Source organism: Halichoerus grypus, chromosome 1 (genome assembly GCF_964656455.1).
Source record: "Halichoerus grypus chromosome 1, mHalGry1.hap1.1, whole genome shotgun sequence".
NCBI lineage: Eukaryota > Metazoa > Chordata > Mammalia > Carnivora > Phocidae > Halichoerus > Halichoerus grypus.
In genome coordinates, this window is record NC_135712.1 from 116,308,387 (window position 1) to 116,332,675 (window position 24,289).

The window sequence follows — 24,289 nt, forward strand, 5'->3', positions numbered from 1 at the left end:
GTGATACTGAGGTATTACTGTTAATTTTTAGATGTGAAATGGTACTGTGATTTTGTTGGAAGAGAAATATGTATCTCTGAATCAAATAACATCTCTCAGATTTGCTCAAAATAACCTGGGGTCAAGTAGATTGGGACATAAATGAAATAAGTTAGGCCACATGTTGCTAAGTTTTGAAGTTAGTATAACCATAGTTAACTATTGTTCATCATACTATGCTCTTGTATACATTTGAAAAATTCTGTAATTTTTTTAAAACTCCTATATCAGCATTAAAAGTTATCTACTATAGAAAAAACTTTCCTACCAAAAAAAAACAAAAAAAAAAAACAAAAGAAAACACACAAACTTTAAATCTAGCACACAACCAACCAGATAGTTTCTGAAAATAGTATCAAAATACATGCAGGAGGAAAAAAAAATAACTTATCTACACAACCTCACTTTCCATTCAAAAAAATTTAGATATTTGAAGTTAAGAGACAGTCTGAAAAGTGTGATTCTTAAAGTATTCTTTATTTAAGATCATTAAAAGTTGTAGAAACAACTTTATATTATAAAGGCACAGGGAGACAGTTCTGATAAAATATTCAAATTAAACAGTAACTTACAGTACAAAAGACAATTTTAATGCACATACAAACCCCAAATGTCTGATTCAAAAATATTTTACTGTGTCTATTAATGGGCAATGATTAAAAATATAAATTGCTGCTGTATAATAAATATCTGATAGTGAATATCTTGATAGCAAAGTGAACAAAATATTTATTGCTTTTCACATACATATTTTTCCCTGTAATTTAAAATTCCTAATTCTTTTACTATCTTCTCAACTTTTTCCAAAGATAAAAGAAATTCCACATAATCTCACGGGGGAAATGGTAGTTGTAACAACTACCTCCAGTAGCAATCACTGCTGGCAGTGTTTTCTCACTTCCTGGTCTGCATTAACAATCACTTTTCCAAAGTAAGATAGATGTTTGCTAAGCCACATAAAGACAACCCTCTGTGACTGGCATTCTAAAGTTTGTAATGAACACTTATCAAATAAAAAAGGTGCTGTTTTGAAAATGTGTATTTAATTTGAAGTTCTAAGTGGTGAATGTTTGACAAGTAATTTTACCTACTCCCCTCAAAAGTTTTCCGAAGTTGTAAAAAGTCAGCTTAATAAAATTTCTAGCACTTAAATGTTTCTTTGAGGGCTAGTTGATATCTGTAATATATGGATGTATAAAAATTAACATAATGCAATCTATTTTATAATGGAGAGACCTTACCCTTCTCCTCCCAGTTTTTATACTGGGGTTAACATTATTGATTTCATCATGCTTTTTTGTAGCAACCCAGTTATAGATGGTACAAGTAGAATTTCTATCACAACAGTAAAATAACATGAATGTACCATCCTAACTCAATGCTATCTCAACTTAATACCTACATTAAAGTATTTGATAATCATTGTAAAGTTACTTAACCATATGTCACGTTTAGACAGTGTGTAGCAGCTAGTAATGTGCCTGGCACAGAGCTGATGCTCAATAAATAGTTGCTGAATGAAAGAAAAAGAAAAGAAAAACCTGGCTTTGGTTGTGCATATTTTAATCACTTTCTGATTTAGAATAAGGTCAGTCTAGAACTAAATACTGTGCACTACACCAAACTTTGCCGTATGCTAAAGCGATAATTAAAAAAAAGAAGTATCACCTATGTTAGCGATAGTCAATTTATATATTGTAACTTTTAAAAATAGCCCACAAATTTCACACGTTTGTTAATTTTTATCCACATACTTAAATTTGATGTTTTGATGCTTAACAATGGGGTAATGAAGACCAAGTTGGGCAGACTGGCTAAACTATGCTTTTCAATAAAAATTACTAGTCCATCAATAAATAAAAAGTTATGAGACCCAATTAAACTCAAATGATGACTATACCATGGTAATTTCTCCAAAACTACCAAAGAATATAAGGTAGGATATATTTAAGTCACATATGCCTGGAAACAGCTTACCTTTGCAATATAAAATAACCAGGAAGATCTGAACGTAATAATGACAGAGTTAGAGTACTGGAAGTGTGGTAATAAGAATACGTAGGTGACCAACTTTAATCTAACCATGACACTAGATCTAACATTTCTTTGGCATATGCATTACTATCTTGGACTAGTTAGCATTTAAAAAATACTGTGTTGTTTTTTTTTTCTCAATCAACATTAACATAAAGGTGTAGAATGCTTGTATACTCTTCTTAAAGCCTTTAAAAGGACAAGATGACATTCTGCAACATATGCCAAATTTTGTGTTTAGTGTACACTTATAATTATAGGCATAGAGGGATGTAACTGTTAAATAACTTTGAATGATTTCATGCAATGGTGAAACCACAGAAAGTGGGGAGAAAAGTATTTACATGATAAAATATTCAGCTCTCTGAAAATACAGTAAACCTGGTAACCTTGCCCTAACAGTAAATGTGTACCGCATAGCACTGAACAAAAACTAGTCCAAATTTAAATAAACACCTAGAATAACCTGAATGTGTAAAATTTAATTAAAAAAAAACATAAAAATGAGTGGAAAGAAACACCTATACATCAGAAGGAAAAAATGGCCTATAAAACAGGCCAATCTAACTTGACATTCAAAGTAAATGCAAGAGATTCACAAAATCATGATAGTAATGGAAACTAACTCAAATACCAAGTACCCTTTGATACACAAGCCAATGTAACTATCAGACTCATTTCCAATAGCTTCACAATATTCATTAATTCACTCAGGCATTCGGGGGAGCAAAGCAGTCAATGATGATAGCTCAAGTCTCCAAAGTGTAAGAACAAACTTATTTGCAGAAGCATCACAAGATTTTTGAAGTAATGTATTATTTTGATGTTAACATAGATTTATCAGTGCAAGTTATCTTCTGAATGTATTACTTCCAAATTTCATTTTTCCAGATAGTTTTTGGTGGTTTAGTTTTAGCCAGTGCTATTTAAATGGAGAAAAGAAAAATTCACCATAGACTACCTCACATTGTTACTTAATTGTGCTAGGTATTCACGCAGTTCTTTTGCAGCCTGGAATCTGCCATAGCGCTTCTTTGGGTTGGCACACTCGTCCAGCAAGGCCTCTAGTCGGCCGTCTTTGGCAATTTCACTTGGTGGGTCATGAAGAAGTCCTCCAGAAGTGCCACGCCAGGTGGCATGTCTGGATAAGAGGTTCTGACAAACAGCATAGTAATTGTGGTCCACAGTTGCACGAGCACAAAGAATTTCTTTTGAAAATGATAAGCAAGCCTCCTTATCACAGTCATCAAATTTGCTTTCATACCATACATCCCAATTTTCAGGTTTATCTGTAAAAAGGGGGGAAGCAGAAAGAGAAAAATACATTTTAAAAGAGTTCTCATTCCTTCCCAAAATATAACAATTTACTAATTAACACAGTAGTATTGGTTCCTAAAACTGTATTATAATTTTAAACATTGAAATTTATTAATTTATATATAAAGTGGGAGTTCACCAATACCGGGCCGAGAGATCAGACAAGGTCTCTAACTACTCAAGGGTTCAGTCTAGATGGAAACTTTCCAACATACAGAGAAAGTGCCATACAAAAGACTCAATGCTACAAGAGTACAGAGGAAGCAGTACTTCTTCCTGGGGCTGTAGAAAGCTGCATACAATTTCTGATTTAGGTCTTAAGTAATAAGCAAGTGTGAAGTGAAAAGAAATGTGGGAAAACAGTACGCTAGGCCCAGTATAAGTATGTGCAAAGGCATGGACTTAAGGGCTTGTTCCAGCTGATTCAGGAGCCAGTAAGTTCATGGAGGCTAAAGTGTGAGACAGCTACCTGGGGAGAAGGTACAAATGATGCTAGAGAAGTAGGTTGAACCTTGTGTGGTCATAAACATGACTTGTTTTATAGAAAGATAACTGGACTGAAGACTGGAGGGACTGAGATGACGACAGTACCTAATGGTCCAGAAAAAAAGCCAAAATGTAGAAACATAGGAGTTTAGTTTTGAGTAAAGTTTAAGGTTCTAATTGGATGACAAGGTAGATATTATTTACATAATACTGTTAACATTTCATACATAGAGTAAATATAAAGTAACTACAAGATATTCAGGTGGGCATATCACATGCAACTAGAAACACACTTGAAACTTAGGACTTTGACGTCAGAGGTACAGTACACATATTTAGAACACATCAATATACAAGTGCTTGATGGAACCAAGAGAAGAGCTGAATTATATTGGAAAGCGTGTTGAAAGCAAAGGAAAGAAACAAAGACAGGATGGAACCTTGGAACTTAAGGGGTTGGCAGAGGAGTGGTTAGTGAAAAAAGCTCATTCATTCAGCTAATAATTATTTGAATGCCTACTCTAGGACAGGCAAGGGTATATACTGGTAAACAAAATAAGTAATAGATGGTTCCTGCCCTCACTGGCTTACTATCAAGTATGCGAAATAGACATTAAATAAATAAACATTATCATAAATAGTGGAAAATGCTACAAAGGAAACATTTTTAACAGTAGAAAGGTTTATGAAAGAAACAACCTTCCCTAGCATTAGATATAGTGGTCAAGTATAACATTTAAGCTAACGTTCAAAGGCCAAGTAGCTAGCTGTGTATGGAAGACAGATGAGGCATTTTAGGCAGAAGAAAAAGCATATGGAAAAGCCCAGAAGCAAAAAGGTTCATTCAAGAAACAAAAGGCCACTGTAGCTGAAGCATCAAGGGCAGTAGACAGAGGGATATTAAAATTGAAGCAGATTGGGCCCTGATTAAGAAGGTTTTTTCCCTTTCTTTCTCTTTAATGTTTCTTTTGTACACAGAGAACATTACTCAGTCTACTTTTGCTTGAAACATTCACATTCAAATATGTTACAAAACTGGGGCGCCTGGGTGGCTGAGTCGTTAAGCCTCTGCCTTCGGCTCAGGTCATGATCCCAGGGTCCTGGGATCAAGCCCTGCACCGGGCTCCCTGCTCAGCGGGAAGCCTGCTTCTCCCTCTCCCACTCCCCCTGCTTGTGTTCCCTCTCTCTCTGTGTCTCTCTCTGTCAAATAAATAAATAAAATCTTAAAAAAAAAAAAACAAAAAAATATGTTACAAAATTTTTAAAAATTGGTTCACCAAAGCTTTTTTTAAATTGAAGTATAATTAACATACATTATGATAGTTTCAGATACACAACATATTGATTTGACAATTCTATATATTATTCAATGCTCACCATGATATGTGGTCACCAACTGTCACCATACATTATTACATTATTGACTATACTCCCCATGCTATACTTTTCATCTTTCCAATTTATTTAATAACTGTAAATTTAAATCTCTTAATCCCCTTTATCTATTTTGCCCATCTCCCCTCTGGCAACCCATCAATTTGTTCTCTGTATTTTAGAGTCTAGCTTTTGTTTGCTTCTTCCTTTGTTTTTTTTATATTCCACATAAGTGAAATCATGGTATTTGTCTTTTTCTTCCTGACTTACTTCATTTAGCATAATGCCTTCTAGGTCCATCCATGTTGTTGCAAATGGCAAGATCTCATCCTTTTTTATAGCTAAACTTCCATTGTGTATATGTATATTAAATATATACACGTACATATACACACCACTTCCTCTTTTATCCATTCACCTTGTGTTGCCTCCATATCTTGGCTATTGTAAATAATGCTACAGCAAACATAGGGGTGCATATATCCTTTCAAATTAATGGTTTTGTTTTTATACCCAATAGTGGAATTACTAGATCATATGGTAGTTTTAATTTTTTGAGGAACCTCCATACTATTTTCCACAGTGGCTGCACCAATTCACATTCCCACCAACAGTGCATGATGGTACCCTTTTCTCCACATCCTTGGCAACACTTGTTACTTGTCTTTTTGATACTAGCCATTCTGACTAGTGTGAAGTATTATCTCACTCTGGTTTTGATCTGCATTTCCCTGATGATTAGTGATGTTGAACATCTTTTCATGTGCCTGTTGGCCATCTGTATGTCTTCTTTGGATAAATGTTTCTTCAGGTTCTCTGCCCATTTTTAATAAGATTGCTTGTTTTTGTGGTATTGATACTATGTAAACAGGAGTTTGAATTTTATTTAAAGAACAATGGGAACTCATTAAAAACTTTAAGCAAGGAAGTGATAAGATCAAATTTATGTTTTAAGAAAGAAACTACATGAATAGAAGGAAACCAAAGGATGGAAGAATTTCAGGAAGTTGTTACTAATCAGTCACTTCATAAATTTTGCAATTAGGTGGTTGCTAATGGTAATGCAGAAATCTCAGTCAGGTTCTAATGGGTGGAGGAATGAATGGAGGCTGAGGGAGTAGAAAAAAGCAGAGTAAGCAATACTTCTAACAACAGCTGAAGAGCATGGGAAAGCAGAAAAAGTCTTAGACATACTTGTTTACGGGGAGGGAAGAGAAACTGGATTCTAAGGAGGGAGTGGGTAAGTTGAAGATAACTAATGCAACAAGTTCTCAGAGAAGGATCTACTCTGTCTGAAATAGAAAGATGAATGTGTATTGTTTTTACTAGTTTAGATAATGAAGGGAAGGACATTGAGGGAGTTGCCACAGCAAAACCTCAGTTTCCCTGTGAAGGAGAAAATAAAGATCATTTACTAGGAAGAGTTCAGAAAAGAGTGTGAATAAATAAATATTGTGTTTTGCAAAGTAGATATTTAAACAACCCTACCATGAGACATTTGAAAAGAACTGGTCACAGCTAAAGTATCACTGGGGCAATGCCCACTGTATGAATATACTTGTGTGGTGGTATTCAACCAAGGTTAGGAATTAGTTGGTATAAAACTGTGACATGAGGGCGCCTGGGTGGCTCAGTTGGTTAAGCGACTGCCTTCGGCTCAGGTCATGATCCTGGAGTCCCTGGATCGAGTCCCGCATCGGGCTCCCTGCTCGGCAGGGAGCCTGCTTCTCCCTCTGACCCTCCCCCCTCTCCTGTGCTCTGTCTCTCTCATTCTCTCTGTCTCAAATAAATAAATAAAATATTAAAAAAAAAAAAAAAAAAAAAAAAAAAACTGTGACATGAATTCCAAGAATGTCTGCATAAAAAAATGACAAGAAATTTTAAAAGTTTAGGCAAGTTGCACAACTTTGTGAGTATACTAAAAACCACTGAACTGTACACTTTAAAAAAGAAAAGGATGGTGTAAGCTGCTGCAACATTCACAAATGTAGGAAGAAGTAAGTGGAGTGCACTCGAGCAGGGTGTCTATTCCCTGTGGGAGGATCTACGTGGCAAGTCAAGAAATAAGAAAGTAGTTTGGTGAGTATGGAATCAGAACAAGTACTGGGAAAAATCAAGGATCAAGATAAGATCATGCAAAACCTAAGTGTCAACCTAATAAATTACTGTTACTTTCACTGCATTCCCCAGGTGCCACACATTTTTGGTCCCAGTTCATCAAAAGATCCTCATATGACAGGAGAAGAGGGGATTAAAAATATAAGACCGTCACCATAGAACAACCACCTTTCAGTTTCTTTTATTAAGTAGATTAGCTATACACGTACAGGCTTTGTCCCTGACATTTTAAAATTCCTGTGGCATTTAATTTTCAAAACACTTCAGACAGTCTGTCCACTAACCCCTATGACAAGCTCACAAATAAATGGAGAGCAAAATTTTGGATAAAATGTAATAATGTCAAATCAAAGTTAGGGATCTGCAGTGCTAGAAATGATCTAAATGGTTAAGAGAAAATGAAAATCACCATAGGGACCCCAAAGAACAATGGAACACAGAACATCACTGTAAGTGATCCCACAATAAAATAAGACCTCCATGAGAGCAGAACAGTTTCTCTGATAGGCTGTAACTACATAAAAACTTAATTCTACATTACACTCCTAAACCACAGAATGTAGCAGACTGTGAGAAAAAGACATGTGTACATACACACACAGACACACAGACGCACAGTATATCTGTGTCCATTTGAATCCAAAGGATATTTTACTAAATATGGAGAAACTGTGATTAAGAGTACAAGTATAATAAACTGGCTTGCGTTTACTGATCCTGGTCAAATAAAACAAAGAGGCAAGGCTTCCATCTAAGAAGAAAATTAAAGGTTTGTTTCATATAAATGCAAACTTTGACATTAAAAAAATGTGTCTAAGAAGCAAATGTAAGTTATATACTTACTTTGTCTAATTAACCTTTTGTCAGCAACCAAAACATTTTCAGCATCCACAATGATTACCTTCCCATCTCTAGGACCAACTGCAAAATTGTCAAAACTGACGTCCAGGAGGTAGAGTGCAAATTCAAAGTCATTGTTTGTAAGCTGCTCTGCTATTTCCATTAATTGCCAAGCGAGGTCAACTCGTTTCTCCCATGGTGCATTAAAGTAACTCCACAGTTCTTCTCCAACATAACTTACAGCCACCATTCTTCCACAAGCTCCAAGATATTTTGCAAATGGCCAACCTTCATCAGATGGAAAACTCTACAAAAGAATTATCTTAATATTATAAGAGATTCTGATTAAAATATTCTAGGTCTACCCCCAGATCCTCTCAGCAGAGATTATTACTAGGCATGCGCTTGGATTTCTTGTTATATTCAGGAGTTGGAGAGAGATAAATGTGATTTCTTTTCTAATTCATACCATTACTATGGACCTGAAAAAAAATTTAAATATGTAACTTTACATTATAAAGCTAAAACAGAATAAGTCCTGCTCATAAATTTCAGAACCAAACTGATCAACAAACATAAGGCACCTTCCTTTATTACCAAATCTGGAAGTATTTACATTTTCCTGTATCTTTTTGACTTGGTGTAAGTACAGTCAACCATCTTTTCTTTTGAATGAACAGCACTGCAGGCCTATTAGCCAGCAAGTATTTACCAGGCACCATGCACTGTACTTGTTGGCAATTAAGAGTGAACTAAACAGTCTCTAAAATAAAAATTTTAGAAGAGAAGACAGATACTAAGCAAATAATTTTGTGTATAAGTGTTAGTTACTAGGAAGTGGTGTGGGTCCTAAGAGAGCATTTAATAGAGACCCTACCTAGTCCACAAGCAGGTGGGGGTACAATTTAGAGAGGGATTTATAGAAGTGTTTCTTAACCTACACCCAAAGGTTAGTAAAGAGCAATCTGATATCCTGTTGATGCAACCTGCACTCCAAGTACCTCTGGTCCCAAGTCAGTCTTGTTTCCCTTTCTACTGCCACTGTATTTCTGTTCACCTTTAGCTCAACCTTAAAATTATTTATTCTCCTAATCTTAGCAAGGTTTCCTAATGGATTTTATAACCACTGGGAAAATTAACATCTTAAAATAAAAGTCTTTCGCGTTGATAAACAAGTCACTTTAAACTAAATGTCAGGCTTTATCTAAGATACTTTCCAGGGCGAAAATGAGCATTGTGGTGCAAAAGGATGGGAAGTAATGTTTTAAACAACTTCTTGGAAGATAACATGACTAGAGAAGTATAGAGGAAGCCTAGCACTTTTCCTTAAAATGGGGGGGAAATTATAAAATGATATTCACATAAACACTGTAGGGGAAACAGAGCAAAACACTGCAGAATATAAATACAGATTACTTCTATTGCTAAAATTGAACAATCTACATACATTTTTTTAAAGATTTTATTTGAGAGAGAGCGAAAGAGAGATCACAGAGGAAGAGGGAAAAGCAGACTTGCCGCTGAGCGGAGAGCCCAATGCAGGGCTCGATCCCAGAACCCTGGGATCATGACCTGAGCCAAAGGCAAATGCCTAACCGACTGAGCCACCCAGCCACCCCAATCTACACACATTTAAAGAGCTAGAGATGAGGCTCTTTTTCTTGGACTGCTTATGAAAATAAGTAGTATTAAGTTTACCCTGAACTTCCATAAAATTGAAAAAAATCAGTAATATCCTTAATATTAATATGTTTATCAACTTTAAAACAAAATGTTCTTAGAACTAAACTTGATCCATAATTACCTATTTTCATTTGTGCTTCCTTTCAACTATATTAACGCACAGAAACTGTAATTGTTTCTTTTTATGTGTAACTTTCTTTTAAATTTTAACATCTGCAGTTTTGTGATAAAACACTAATTATGTAAATTAAAAATTTAGATGTAATAGTATGAATCTTTAAATATAGTAAATGAATTGATTCAATTTTAATTCAAACGCAACATCTGATTCTTTAGCAAGAAGGAGGAGGAAAGCACATTTTTCATCTTATACCTGAGAATTTTTTATTTCTTTTGGGTACTGGGAAAAGTGAGACTGCTCATGTCCAATGTGAACTGCAAAAAAATGTTTGCTAACCATCTTATTTTCAACTTTTTCTCCCAATTTTAAAATACCTCCTAACCTTCAAAATTTACACAAATAATTACAAAAGATTTAACTGTTTCCCAGAAGTATTCATGTATAAAGTCTATGACATTAAATGAAAAAAAGGGAAAGCATTAAAAATTGGTAATATATGAGATTATATAGTTTTGTCCCACAAAAAGTAAAACAAAAAATTCCTCCATACATTATTGGCATATTATTCACATGTTATACTGTAGGACAGATACAAATATATCTTTGTGAAAATAAACTGGTCTTTGACAACAGGAGAAAAGGGAACCCTGCCAACATCTGCACATGTACAAATGCCTCCTTGTTTTTTGGAGCCTTTCCAACTGGCAAATGACAGTCAAATATACCCTTCATTACCCAAGTCCCTCATAGAAGAGGATAAAATATATGAACAAATGTCACACTGAGCAATTTTATATTCATACAGTGATTTCTGACAATGTTAAGTGAAATCCTGTTATGCCTCATTTTAAGAAGAGCACTACAATTCTTTCATATAGCTTGCTACCTAATCTTTTGGAAGAACTTTAATAAATGAATCCACACCACTAGCTCAGATGACAGGAATTTTTCATAGTATAATCAAAATAGATTTCATTAATGAGAATACAATTCTATTGAACACACTATAGCACAAAGAAAATGCCCTAAGAAAGCCAAAACATAATTTTTATTTAAAACAATTCTGGCTTAGAACCAAATTATCATGGTCAAGCAGAGTTTGAAAGACAAAATTTTAAGATGTTACAGCGTGGATTTGCTAAATATATCAAGCAATGAGAAACACAACTCTTACTTTCTGATTACCAAACTCCAAGAGGGCAAAAGCAAACAAACAAAAAACAACAAAAAAACAAAAACAAAAACAAAAACCCCACAGTAGCTAGGATAAGAAGTTTATTGCTGAGAATCACAGTTTTTATTTTAAAACAAATCTTAAGATCAGATTTTCAAATTGCCTAGAACAACAGGCACATAGTTTAAAGTAATTGGACATAAAATGTGTGTATTTTAATGAGCTATTTACAACTGAAAAAATATGTACAAATACTTTTCATTTGAAGGATGGAGTCTTTAAACGTGGAATGGTTTAAATTCTAACTGACCAGAGGCACTCCAATTATTGGTTAAGGGCTTTACATCAGGTTGAATATACATCGAAGTATAACCAGTCAAATTTTAAAACTAAATTATTAGTTTAAAATTGTACAAAGGTACAAAACAGTTATAAAATTATGTATTTCCTTTCAATTACTGTATTTTTTTAAAAAAAATTAAATTGGTGAGCACCCAAAGAAAACTTCTATGATTATTCCTACCAATGTAAAAATTAAAAGTGGAAATTTAAGTATTAAGATAAACATGGTTAACTGATAAGATTTTAAAAAATATTAAATGCCTTCAGTTAATTTACAAAATAAAAAGTATTTTGAATATGAAACCTAAAATAAATCACTATGTCTCTTTATCTCTTTCTCTTTTTTTTTGGTAACAGAAAACTGCAAGGTACCTCTTGGATACCATAAAACTCAAATAATACTAATAATAATATTACAGGCATTGACAGTACCTTAAAGTCAAAGTTTCAGAAATAAGTAAACAAAATCACTAAGGTCATCTTCCATTTTAAGAGAAAATGAAATGAAGGTGACATAAAATGTATACACTCGATATTAAAGATTAGAAAATTTAGATATATTTTTTATGGTATATAACATTTTATAAAATTTGTATATTTAAAGACAATAAACAAGTAAATAATGGACTTCAAATCACTCTGCATCTCGTGAGCTGTGACTATGGCAAAGCGAAAACTTCTAAGAGCTTTAGTCTTTTTCTCTGTGAAACTGGAATAATATTTGTACCACCATATATATTCATCAAGACAATCCAAGAACCAAAGGAAAGAGTATGAAATGTACTTTGCAGATTTACACTACTTTATAAACAATTGCTTACCAAAACATTTTTTACTTCCTATTTAAATCCACTAAATAAGAAGTCCAGATATTCATCAAGTTATGCTTATTTTCATATCACTTACTGAAAGTCATCTACAAATAATGAACATCTTCCAAATATAGTCAAGAACCACCAAATTAGAAAAGCATCATCACTTCCTCTAGTAGTTTCTAATTTACAGTGAAATATATAAATTAGCAACCAAACCTTGGGAAGGCTTAATGCTATGAAAAATGTATAGGGCATCCACAAGCACTAAAAATACAAAAAAAAAATTAAAACTTGATAACATGTATACACATAAACTCAGCATTGTAATTTGCTTTTCATTCATAATAGTTAAGCACCACAAAATCCTAAGTGCTGAAGTAATCTATCATCTATTTATTGATCAAAATCAACCAACATGAGAGTTTATGTGATTTATAACGGGGATGTGAAATCTAAGAATTCTAGAGTTGGAAGTACATGAGTTATAAATCTAGTGCAATCTAACTAGCGCAGTTTAAGTGATCTGCCTAAAGTCACACAGATAAAGAGGTAAAGTCTGGCTAGTAAAACCCCTCAATCCAATATCTTCCTGTTTCAGAAGTTTCCAAGTTTTGCATATATTGCAATCTCATATTACAGAGAATCTGGGACATAGTATGCTGTGAAAATAATGTAAGCTTATACATCCTAAGTGGAATAAAGCACATAAATCTCGTGTTTTCATATTTTTTTTAATTTGACAAACCCTATTTTCTACAGGTTTTTAAATTTGGAATTGCAGATAAGAGACTGTAGGTTAACCCACATTTCACTGACTACTGTAAGCAGCTGGAGTTAGAGAGTGAGAGAGTCACTGTGGAATGAAGAGAATACAAATTTTGTATTAAAAAATTCTAGATCTAGCCTAACACCATCCTGAAATGCTAAGTAAACAGTTGTATATAAAACAGTCCCTATTCTCAGGAAGTTTTTTTAACCTGAGTTGGGAGAATGATTATTAAATAGACATAAATTATAAATTACATAATTTGTTACAAATTATGAAGTAGAGTATGCTGAGAAAGAGAGATTGTGTGGTAAATGGCAGCCTCTCTAAGGAAGTGTGACTTAGGCTGAGATCAAAAAGATGAGTATAATATTAGACAGACTGGGGAGGGGGCAGTAAAAATGTTCCAGGCCATAGGAGAGTTAGAAACAGTCTTCTCAGTATTAAAGAAAAGGCCAAAGTAGCTTCACAAAAATGAATGAGGAGGAAATGGCTTGAGGTAATAGAGTCTGTAAAGAGAGGTAGGGACCAGATCATGCTTGGACTTACAGAATAATACACAAACTCAACATGGTCTACATGCTTCGAAAAAAAAAAAAAAAACAAAACCACCAAAAAAAAAAAAAAAAGCCTTAACATCCAGAAACATTGTACATACTGGAATTAACAAATATCCTGTGATATATGTTATTCTTTAAAAACAACAAAAGCTTTTACAATATCATAATACCCTTTGATCAATAACCACTGTCCTACCAGATTAACAAGGTCATTTTATTCTATTATGTCACAACATGTCATTTTAAAAAGACATACAATGTACAAATAAAACTGATAGATTAAAATAAGGTCAACTCTAGAACTTGTGACCTATTCTTTTTTTTTTCCTCCTTACATCACCAAAAATAGGGTTTGTATACTAAATTTAAAAGACTGGGACGCCTGGGTGGCACAGTGGATTAAGTGTCCAATTCTTGGTTTTGGCTCAGGTTGTGATCTTAGGGTTTTAAGATTGAGCCCGAGCCCCATGTTAGGCTTCCCGCTCAGCTCAGAGTCTGCTTAGGACTCTCTCTCCCCCTCTCCCTCCCCGCCCCATGCTCACTCCTGCCCTCTCGCGTGCTCTCTCTCTCTCTTTAAAATAAATAAATCTTTAAAAAAAAAAGATCATACGGGGCGCCTGGGTGGCTCAGTCGTTAAGCGTCTGCCTTCGGCTCAGGTCATGATCCCGGGGTCCTGGGATCGAGCCCCACATCGGGCTCCCTGCTCTGCGGGAAGCCTGCTTCTCCCTCTCCCTCTGCCCCTGCTTGTGTTCTCTCTCGCGCTGTGTCTCTTTGTCAAATAAATAAATAAAATCTTAAAAAAAAAAAAAAAAAAAAAAAAAATCATACTTCCTTTAATACAAGAAATAAAATATTTTATAGTCATTTACTACTTCACAACATTCCATTAAAAGGAACATAACTTTGTAGCTCACCTAAAAAGATGTATTACAACACTTATTTTTTAAAGGAGGAAATTCCTAAATAAAAAGAAGCTGACTTAAAAAAAAACCTATTAATAATCAAAACATACAATCTAAAATCTGGTTATAGGTTTTCTACAGAACTGGCATTTCTGAGCACACACTAATTTAAACTTGAGAATACTTATCGAAAGTTAGAAAGTTAATGTTATCCAAAGAATAGAAAATGCTTAAAAGTTCAATTTAAGTTTCAAATTATTTTTAAAAGCCCAAATATGAACAAAATCCCATTGTAGTAACGCATGTTATAACAGCTGTTCACAGAGATTAGTCAACTGTACTGGTGACAGACTAATGTGTTCACAGTTTTGTGAACTGTCTGGAGGGGGAATATAGTAAAATTACTGGGATGATTTAATGGTTACCTAATTTTTGCTAAAATTTCTCTTAAGACTTTAGCTTCTTATTTATATTGCTAAATAGTGGCCAAAATCCATTGTAAATATTGTAGAATCTTAATAATCTCAAGATTTCCAAGTTACAGGATATGTTCCATTTATTTCATTAAATGATTTTCTGAATGCCATTTTCCACCCACCTAGAATTCCAACACTATTAAGCAATGCCTTGAAAATAGCAAGGTTATGATATTTCACTGAATATCATGTCCAATAGCTGTTTCTAAAATTGGAAACTAATGTCAAAATGCATCAACAAAAAATCTACATAAGTTTAATAGAAATTAAAATCTTTTATAATAGTTTAAGAAATGAACCCCCCCCCAAAAAATCACTTGGCCACAAGTTTTAAATATGCATAAATTTACTTGTCTCAACTGATGCTTTCTTACCTAGTCACATCAGCCAAGCGTGATCCACATTTGAAATACATATCTACAAACACCATCCTCAAACATTTGCTTCCAGTAAGACAAAATTTCAAAGAAAGAAAAAGGATATAATATAAGCTTCTTTGGACCCAATAATCCAAAAATGCTACCTTGCTTTCTTTACTCAAGACTTAATTTCTTTAAAGTCTGACAAGTAGAATAGTATTAACTTACTCCCCTGGTTCCTTTAAAACATAAACTGAATTAACATCACCCTTCCGAAAAAGACCAAACTATCCTCTAAGTAGCACAGTATCTCTCTCTGTTAAACCTGATGCCTGGTTTTAGATTTGTATTCCTTTTGTTGCCTTAAATTCACTATAGACAAAACAAAACTCTTGGGTCCCCTACCCCAAAGCCATTCCTTTTCTGGGCTTCCACATCATAATAAGGAATTATTTAGTAGTTGCTCAGACCAAAACCCCAGGAGATATTCTTTATTTTTCCCTTTCCATCATACCTTTGCCCATCAGCAAGTCTTGTCAACTATTTTTCCAAAATATATTGGCTCTGTCCGATTTTTAAAACCTTTATCGCAACCATCTTAATCCAAACTACCATTCTCTCCCACAATCTTGTGCAAAAGCTTTTCAGATTTCTCTCTTACCCCTTAAAGTCCATTCTCCCAAATCAAGCCCTACTAAAAACACTTCTACTGTTTCACACTGCCCTGAAAAAAAAAAAAAAAAATCTGAAACTCATTAAGCATGGTTACAAAGCTGTATAGGATATGATCCTTGTCCACCTGTATGATCTTATATTCTATCAGGCTTCCCTACTCCCATGCTCCCTACTCCTCTGGATTTGCCAAATCTCTTAACCAAAAACACTCTGCCCTCAGATCTTTGCACCATTGGCCATATCTCTCATCATTTACACCTCAGCTAAAATGCGACTCTTCCTGACCATCCAATTAAGAGTAGTCCATCCCCAATCCATCACAGGAGTCTGCTTTGTTACTTTTATAGTATGTAAAGTCTGAAATTATCTTGTTTTTTGTTTGCCGCCCACACCTAGTGTCCCAGAACACAAAGGCTGCACAAACTGTGTCCTGGCCTGCCATCTTCACTGTATCCTAAGGGTATATAGATCAGTTCCTGGAACTACTGAGCAATGCCACACAATTCTTGCCAGATCTTTTCACTTCAGTTACAACTCCAAATGTGCACTAGAAAGGCAAAATACGAAGACGACCCTGAAGCTTCATACCTACCTCAGATGATCTTTTAAGATTGTGTCTCAGTCTAAGACATTAGACCAGACCTAACCCTTTTTTTAAATTATCACTTGTTACTGTACTAATTAGAATTACTGAACTATAATAACTTAGAAAAATATTGAATTATTTGCTTTGTATTACTGAATCTTTATCTAAACTCTATTTCCTACAATATTCTTTCTACAAAGTACTTCATATGGGACAAATCCCTAATCCTCCTTTTAATTACTATTCAAAAAACCTATAGCCTGCAGCAGCAACTACATAGGTATTTATGGTGTGTATATATGTAAATAAGTTAACATTTGAAGGTCTGTCATAGGAAGAGTAAAATGTATATATTTCTAAGATAGATGTCAACATAATGTACTAAAGAACTCTTCAACTACAACTATCTAAAAATGAAATAAGTTGATTTGCAAAGTACTAACATATTGTAAAAAAAAAAAACTACAATTAAAGACATTTTGTGTATATTATCCGAATAACCCTATCTCCTTTATTCTTTAAAACAATCTTGTTATAGGTAACTGTTATAATTCCTATTAAGAAACTAAGGCTCTAAAACATTAAGTGACCATTCAACAACTTTGAGTTAGTATAGAATGCTATCTCAATACCGCCCCCACCACTCTGCCTGTCCCCCCAGGCCCCATCCATGGGCAAAATCCTATTTATCCTTCAGAACTCAATTCGCCTATAAAATCTTCCCTGGTATCCACACCTATAAAGATACACTCATGTCTTTCCCTAAATGAGTCATTTGACATAGTGCAGGTACCTTTTTTTTTTTTATAGAGCTTATTATGCTATATTGATTGTAATTATTCATTTATATACCCACCTCCTGCACAGTACACTACTTGCTGCCTAGACAGATCCTTTGAATCCAATTGCCTTATAACAGACTATTTACCAAATGAACAAATAAAGTCCAATTCTTCTGATTCTAAATCCAGGGCTACAAGTTCAAACAGCTTCCAGGTATTTCAGATAACTTCCTATCAAGAATCTATTTTAATAAAGACATACAAATTGGATTAAAGGTTTGATTACATAATTTAAAACCTTTCAGGGTCTATGACCAGGATGAATAACTATCCACATCTTACACTAGTAATTTAAAATTATTTACTAAAGTTCATTGTACGTGTAGGGAAAATGCAGGGCCTATATTCTAAGGTCATATTAGTTCAATATATGCATAATGAATGAAAAGTGAAGACAGAAAAAAATGTCAGCTATTCTGTGAGGTTAACAGCAATGACTGAAATACAGGAAGTAGGCAGAAACCATACACCAGAAAAACAGAAAATAAAAACCAGTCTGATGATCCTAAGAAACCAACTACCCATGTCTAGAAAGCAAATCCCCCAAAAATAAGCCTTCTATTCCCTACCAACATGTGAGGAATATGTACTGATCTATGTGGTGGAAATACAAAGGAAAATAGTTTGTAGATTAGACAAAGTACAGAAGGGACCTCAGAATTAATAATGGTGAGAAGATATGAATAAATCCAGAAAACAGGCCAGTGGGGCAAAATTATTTTGCTCCACTGATCTGGAAGTGGTGCTATCCTAAGGGTGATTGCCTGTTTCTATAGTCTTTCCAAAATAAAAGTCTCTGGATGTCAGTGAGGTACACAGAATTATTTATTATGTTTTTTTTTTCATGAAGCACATTTAAGTGTCGACAAAACCTCTGATTTAAAAAAAAAGAAGAAGAAAAACACCCAAACCTCTAGATTTAAGGTTATGAATTAGATAAAAAGTGCTTTACTTAGAACTACCTACTCAGAACCATCTCTGAAAATCTGGGAATGCAGTTATCACAGTAGCATCCAGTGGGAGAGAAGTAGGTGGCTCCCTAAGCTGTTGCTTCCAAAGAAACTCCTGAGACAAAGTTTGGAACATTCTTTCAAAATGCTACTGCCCCACAAGATACTTGGCCACACTGAGCTCCATATTTCTTTCCTTTAAAGGCAATCTCTGTTTTTTTCGTTTTGTTTTAATCTGATTTAGTGTGTGTAAAAATTTGGGAGGAAGACAAGCTTGAAAATGGGTTATCTATCCTGGCCTCCTTCCCATACCTTCTAGCAGGGACCAAGCACCAAAACCCCCAAGCCCCTTTTAGAAGTTTAAACCCACCAGCTAAAGTCAAACTCAGAAGTAGAAAAAAAAAATTTCTCAAATCAAGGATTTGAGACTCAAAGGATATTGGGGTTAAAAAGGAAAGGACCCAATCCAATAGTCTCATTTTATAGATAAGTCCCATAAAGAAGTTTGTCAACTTGTCCAAAGTAAGACAGCTAAATGGCCACAATCTTTTGTTTACTTCAAAAACCTTATCTTGGGGGCGCCTGGGTGGCTCAGTCGTTAAGCGTCTGCCTTCGGCTCAGGTCATGATCCCAGCGTCCTGGGATCGAGCCCCGCATCGGGCTCCCTGCTCCGCGGGAAGCCTGCTTCTCCCTCTCCCTCTCCCACTCCTCCTGCTTGTGTTCCCTCTCTCGCTGTGTCTCTCTCTGTCAAATAAATAAATAAAATCTTTAAAAAAAAAAAAAAAAAAAAAAAAAAAAAACCTTATCTTGGGCCGTGCACCTTAAAGATATCTTCTCCTTTAGGAAGTATCTTTAAGGACAAAACAACATTCACTCAACATTTTCTGTAAAAATTCATCATGTGATATAGGGATGGACTACATCAATGTAACTAAAGGTATGGCTCACAGTCTGAATCATAACTATTTTAAGATGATCCATATTCCAAACAAGCTTCAAAACAGCTGATTAACCACTAGATAGTTAAAGTTACTTTTACCTTATTTAACTTCTAACACTTACTGAGTGCTTAATAGGGATTTGGCACTATATAATGCATTTTGCATGTACTATGTCATTTACAAAAATTGAAATAAAACCTAAAAATCTATAGCGTAAATGACAGTTAAGTACTGCAAAAATTAAGGAACTCCTATTAAAACTGTGATTCAGAAAATTTAAGACAAAGTTCTACAAATGTAGTCAGACAAATTCCCAATTTCTCCATCTTAAACAAACAAGAGCTTTCTCTGTTTCCATAAATAAGACCATCATCATTATCTCTAGGTCATCAAGTCAGAGATGGTTTGGGCTTCAGGAAATACAGACAGTACTTTTCTCTAAAACAGTCACAACTTCTATAAATTCAAGAAGAGGTAACTACAAATATTGGTAGAAAATTTACCAATAACCTTGATATCTTGTCAAAACACTTCACCTTGATTTTCCAATATTCCAAGAATACTATTACACAATAAAAAATCAACAAAGTCCCTCTCTTCAGTTTTCTTCATAGGATTATGGCATACTTATAATTAAAACATACTTCTTGGTGAAGTAAAACTGTGAAGAAAAACAGTATGAGTGTAGAAGATAAAGGTTCTAGCATTATCTTGTTTTTTGATGTTTATAATTTTTAGAAGATAATTCTATAGCCAAACAACTTTCCTTTGAACTAGATAAGCTGCTGTAAGCTAGTAAAACTATTCAACGATGGGAAGAGAGTTGTACTTTCATACCATTTCATACTGGCTAAGTCTACAAATTACAAATCACAAATCTATATAGCCTTACATAGATAAGGTAGACACAGACACTTAGTACCTTCCATGTCTTCTTTCAAGGCATAATAGAAAATTTAATGTTATTGTTTCTTAAAATCAGAAGATGCAAGTTTAATGGGCAAAATTTATATACATTTTCAGTTCTTTCTTTAGTACCTATCAAAGGAGATATTTAAATATTTATTTTGGAAGCATGTTTACCACACTGGAACTTTTGTTAAGAATAGTTTGATGAAGTCAGTTCAAAAGACTTTTTCCACCCCAAGGTAATTTTTGGACAATATAAGAAAAATCTAATTTGTCACCAACTGTCCAAAAATTCAAGAAGTAGCTCCCTCTCCTGGAAAAAAAAAATGTTGAGTTCCTCTTTAAGCTGTAAAATATATGCTTGGATCTTTAAAAATATTTTTTAAGGTACAGGAACCAAAATGCAAAAATACCCAAATTTGAGTGAGGTTTTCTATCATTAATACCGCATACTTCCATTTGGGCTATTAGTTTTACAGAAACCCACATAAATACTAAACTTGTACTCATTTGTCTAGTCAGCAGAAATAACAAACAATATGATTTGACTTAGTAACAATCTTTGTACCTGATCACAGAATTTTAAGATTCCTTTCACTTTAGTGGTTTTACTCCACCATCAAACCTCAATTGCATTGTTCATACTTAACTAATATTTCCCACAGATGAAGTGGTTTTATAAAGAAAGTAGCAGCTCTGTGAAAATTTATTTAAAAATAAATCTTATTCAACGTGCTTGTTCATCAGGTAAAAAATTAAACATACGAATATGACTGACTGGTATTAAAGACCCCGAATTTATATTTCACACTGCACTTACTAGCTGCCTAAATATCAAATGCAATATACAAAAGCCAAAATTAACCATCTTAACATCTATTTCCTCACATACTAAAAACAAACTCTTATCCTATAACCCATCTATCACCCACTCAGAACAATGGTGTCACTAAGTTTAAATTACAAGAATATAACTGATTTTTTTTTTAAAAGTTATCACTGAAGATGAAAACAGGAAGTCTGAGGGAAGAGTTAATCAGAAAAGAAGGTACAAGCACATGTGCCTATCTCAACTAGAAAGTAAACTGAAAATGTCAAGACAACTTCAAACTTCAAAAATTTAATATAAAAGCTTCCCAAATAAAGCAGATTTTCCTTAGTGCAAATCAAATGCCAAGATATCTTTATAAAGAACTGGATATATAATCTTCTTAAAATATTAGTCCTAGCTGTTGTTTCTAATATACCAATACTCAGAATTACCTGATAAAAACCTTTCAATAGGCACCCACTATTACAAGCGCAGAAAATGTGTACTACTACTCAGATAGCTCCTTACTAAATTTTTGGGTCCCAGAGAATTTGACAGATTATCTGCAAATACACTGCTAAAGCTTTCTACAGGGACCAACCTTTCTAATATAAACATTTATTTCTCAAAGATAAAAGATAGTTTAAATGGAAAAAAAAAAGTTTCAAGTCAAATGTATATCACAAATACAGACTTAAGCTTTAGAGGCTGACTAGTTTTATTGAAACTACTTAATAAAATAATTTCTCAGAGAGAAGTTTAACCAATTTTATACACCATTCACTATTAAAGAGAGCAGTGTTTAATACACAATCTGTACTTTAAATGTAACCCGTTAGGTACATCCTGTGACAGCTTAAAATTTACTAAGACCCACACTAAAGTTTTGAGGCAAAGTATTTATTTCGTGTTAAAATTATTTGGCTGAATTAATCAAAGGAAACTGGTTGCTCTTAGCTAAATTGGGCAGCTAAGTTGGGCAGCAGAGAACTTGAGAAAAGAAAGCAATGTAAATGAATACCGTACATTCCTATTCATGCACTTCAGATTAAAAAAAAAAACAACACCAAAAATCCTGTACAACCACACCCCCCCACCCACTAGTAACATTCTCAGCAGCACAGAAAGAGCATGAAGTATACCAAAGTTAGTTATTAATTTTAAGTCATCCCCCCCCCCCACCCCCGTATTTGATAAACAGCAAAACTGGTATGGAAAAGGAGCAAGGTAACTTTCCTGCAATTACAGGAAGGGTCACAAGCGCACAGCTGTAACCACTATCCCAGGACACCACACTAAAGCCGGGTGGGAATGTGCAGAAACTCAGTAACTACTCCAAAGGTCAACAGTTTTTTGGGTTTTCTTTTTTTGCGGTCACCACTAAAAAGATGCCAACCTACTCCCTAAAAGGTGTGTTTGTTTTCAAAATAAAGTCACGAGAGAGCCAATAAATCAACTACACGAGAGAGATAAGAATCTTCCCCTATTTCTCACCCTGGCCTAATATTTCATTTTCCTGCAGCCAAATTACTAGATGAATACAGAAGGTCACAGAATCAGGATGAAAATGTCCGTGTTGGCCTCAAATCCTCCCAGTCCCAAGTCCAACGATGCCTTCCTTACTTTTTCCTCTTCCTAATCCTACTCAAAGCACGGCTCAATGGATTAACCTGACCACAGTCTCAATTCCCCAGCTTGTCCCCAAATTAGCTGCCCCAATGATCCGCCAGGTAAGTGAGCTAAAGAATAAAACAAAGACTTTGGGGCCGAAGTTAGGCCAGGCACGAAGAGCACCAAAGGGGACAGCAAACGCGGTATAGAAACACTTAAGAACTAAGAAAGGTCCAAGGGCTCGTGAACAGACCGCGCTGTCGAAGTGCAAACCCCGGTGGATAAAAGCAGAAAGGCAGGGAAAAGAGCCCAAGGAAACTCACTGGAGAGACATTTTGGGAACGTACAAGACGCGCTCCCTCTGGTGTTAAAGGATCCGCAGTCAAATCCGAGATGCGCCCGTATCTAGGTGCCAAGAACAGACTCTCCACCAGCCGGGTCGCCCTCCACAATCCGACACAGCGCCCAAGGGTCCCCCAGTGCCGCCCCCTTCCCACGCCCGCAGGCTGGCCCAGCTGGGCCGGGTCCAAACGGGGCAACGAGCGCCGGCGGAGCCACTTCTCCGACTCCGGTTACCTCGCGCGGCCCTTCCCGGCAGGACGCCCCCCTCCCGGGCTCCGCGCCTACCTGTAGCACCAGCGGCTCGGGGTTGAAGGCCAGGGTCAGCAGTAGTTGCATGCGCTCCGAGTCCTTGAGGTTGCGCAGCAGGAAGCTGCCCGAGTCCTTGGTCTCGGCATAGCGGCGCACCAGGCGATCGAGCAGGCGCTGCGAGGGGCAGTGCACCAGGTCCGACCAGCCCTCCACCGCCTCGGGCGTGAGCAGCCGCACGTCGCCGTTGAGGCGCGCGAACTCGGTGCGGGGCATGGCCTGGAGCAGGTCGCAGCGAGGTCGGCCGGTGGCCCGTTTGCAGATGCTCTGGTCGAGCTGCGCCAGCTCGCGCTGCGAGCCGAGGCGCTTGAGCACCACTCGGCGGCGGCCGCCCTCGCGGGGCTCGCCGTACTGCGCGAAGTAGACGTTCTTCACGTTGAGGAAGTCCAGCAGGCGCAAGCGGCCCCACGCCTCGAACACCACCTGTCCGTTGAGGAAGCGGCGGCACCAGCTCGTGCCGAAGCACGCCGGGCACTTATTGAGCTGCAGGAAGCGCCGGTCGGCCAGCTCGTTGCGCTGCCAGGAGGCGAGCAGCGACGGCGAGTGCAGCACCATCAGCACCAACAGGCTGCCCAGCGCCGCCAGCTTCAGCGAGCGGGACAGGCGGCCCAGCTTCGGGGGCACCAGGCGCCACATCCCGCCCGCCTCCCGTCCACACGCACCCGGAGGGCGAGGGCACCCCGTGGGCGCCCCCGCCGCGCCGAAACCCGGAGAGCGACCGGCAGGGGTCCCCGGGCGAGAGAAGGAGCGAGGTCGCGGGCTGGGGCGGGAGGCGGAGTAGGTGTGTAAGAGAGAAAGACGGGGAGCGGGAAGGAGGCGACCAAAGCAGGCTGCGACTTCTCCCAGTCACTAGTCTCCACAACTCTCGAGCTCCCTCCTCCGAGCTCCCCGCCCTCCGACTCCGGCGGCG

At 36.3% G+C, this 24,289-nt stretch overlaps 1 protein-coding gene across 1 annotated transcript; it reads right to left on the minus strand.

The window, feature by feature from the left end:
• Nucleotides 1-495: 495 nt before the first annotated feature.
• DIPK2A (divergent protein kinase domain 2A) lies at nt 496-24,288 on the minus strand. Its single transcript, XM_036088819.2, has 3 exons — nt 23,359-24,288; nt 8,212-8,515; nt 496-3,362 (listed from the first exon to the last, which is right to left on the minus strand). The coding sequence occupies exons 1-3, from the start codon at nt 24,013-24,015 to the stop codon at nt 3,031-3,033; spliced, it is 1,293 nt and encodes a 430-aa protein (XP_035944712.1). The 5' UTR covers nt 24,016-24,288; the 3' UTR covers nt 496-3,030.
• Between the last annotated feature and the right edge of the window lies 1 nt (nt 24,289).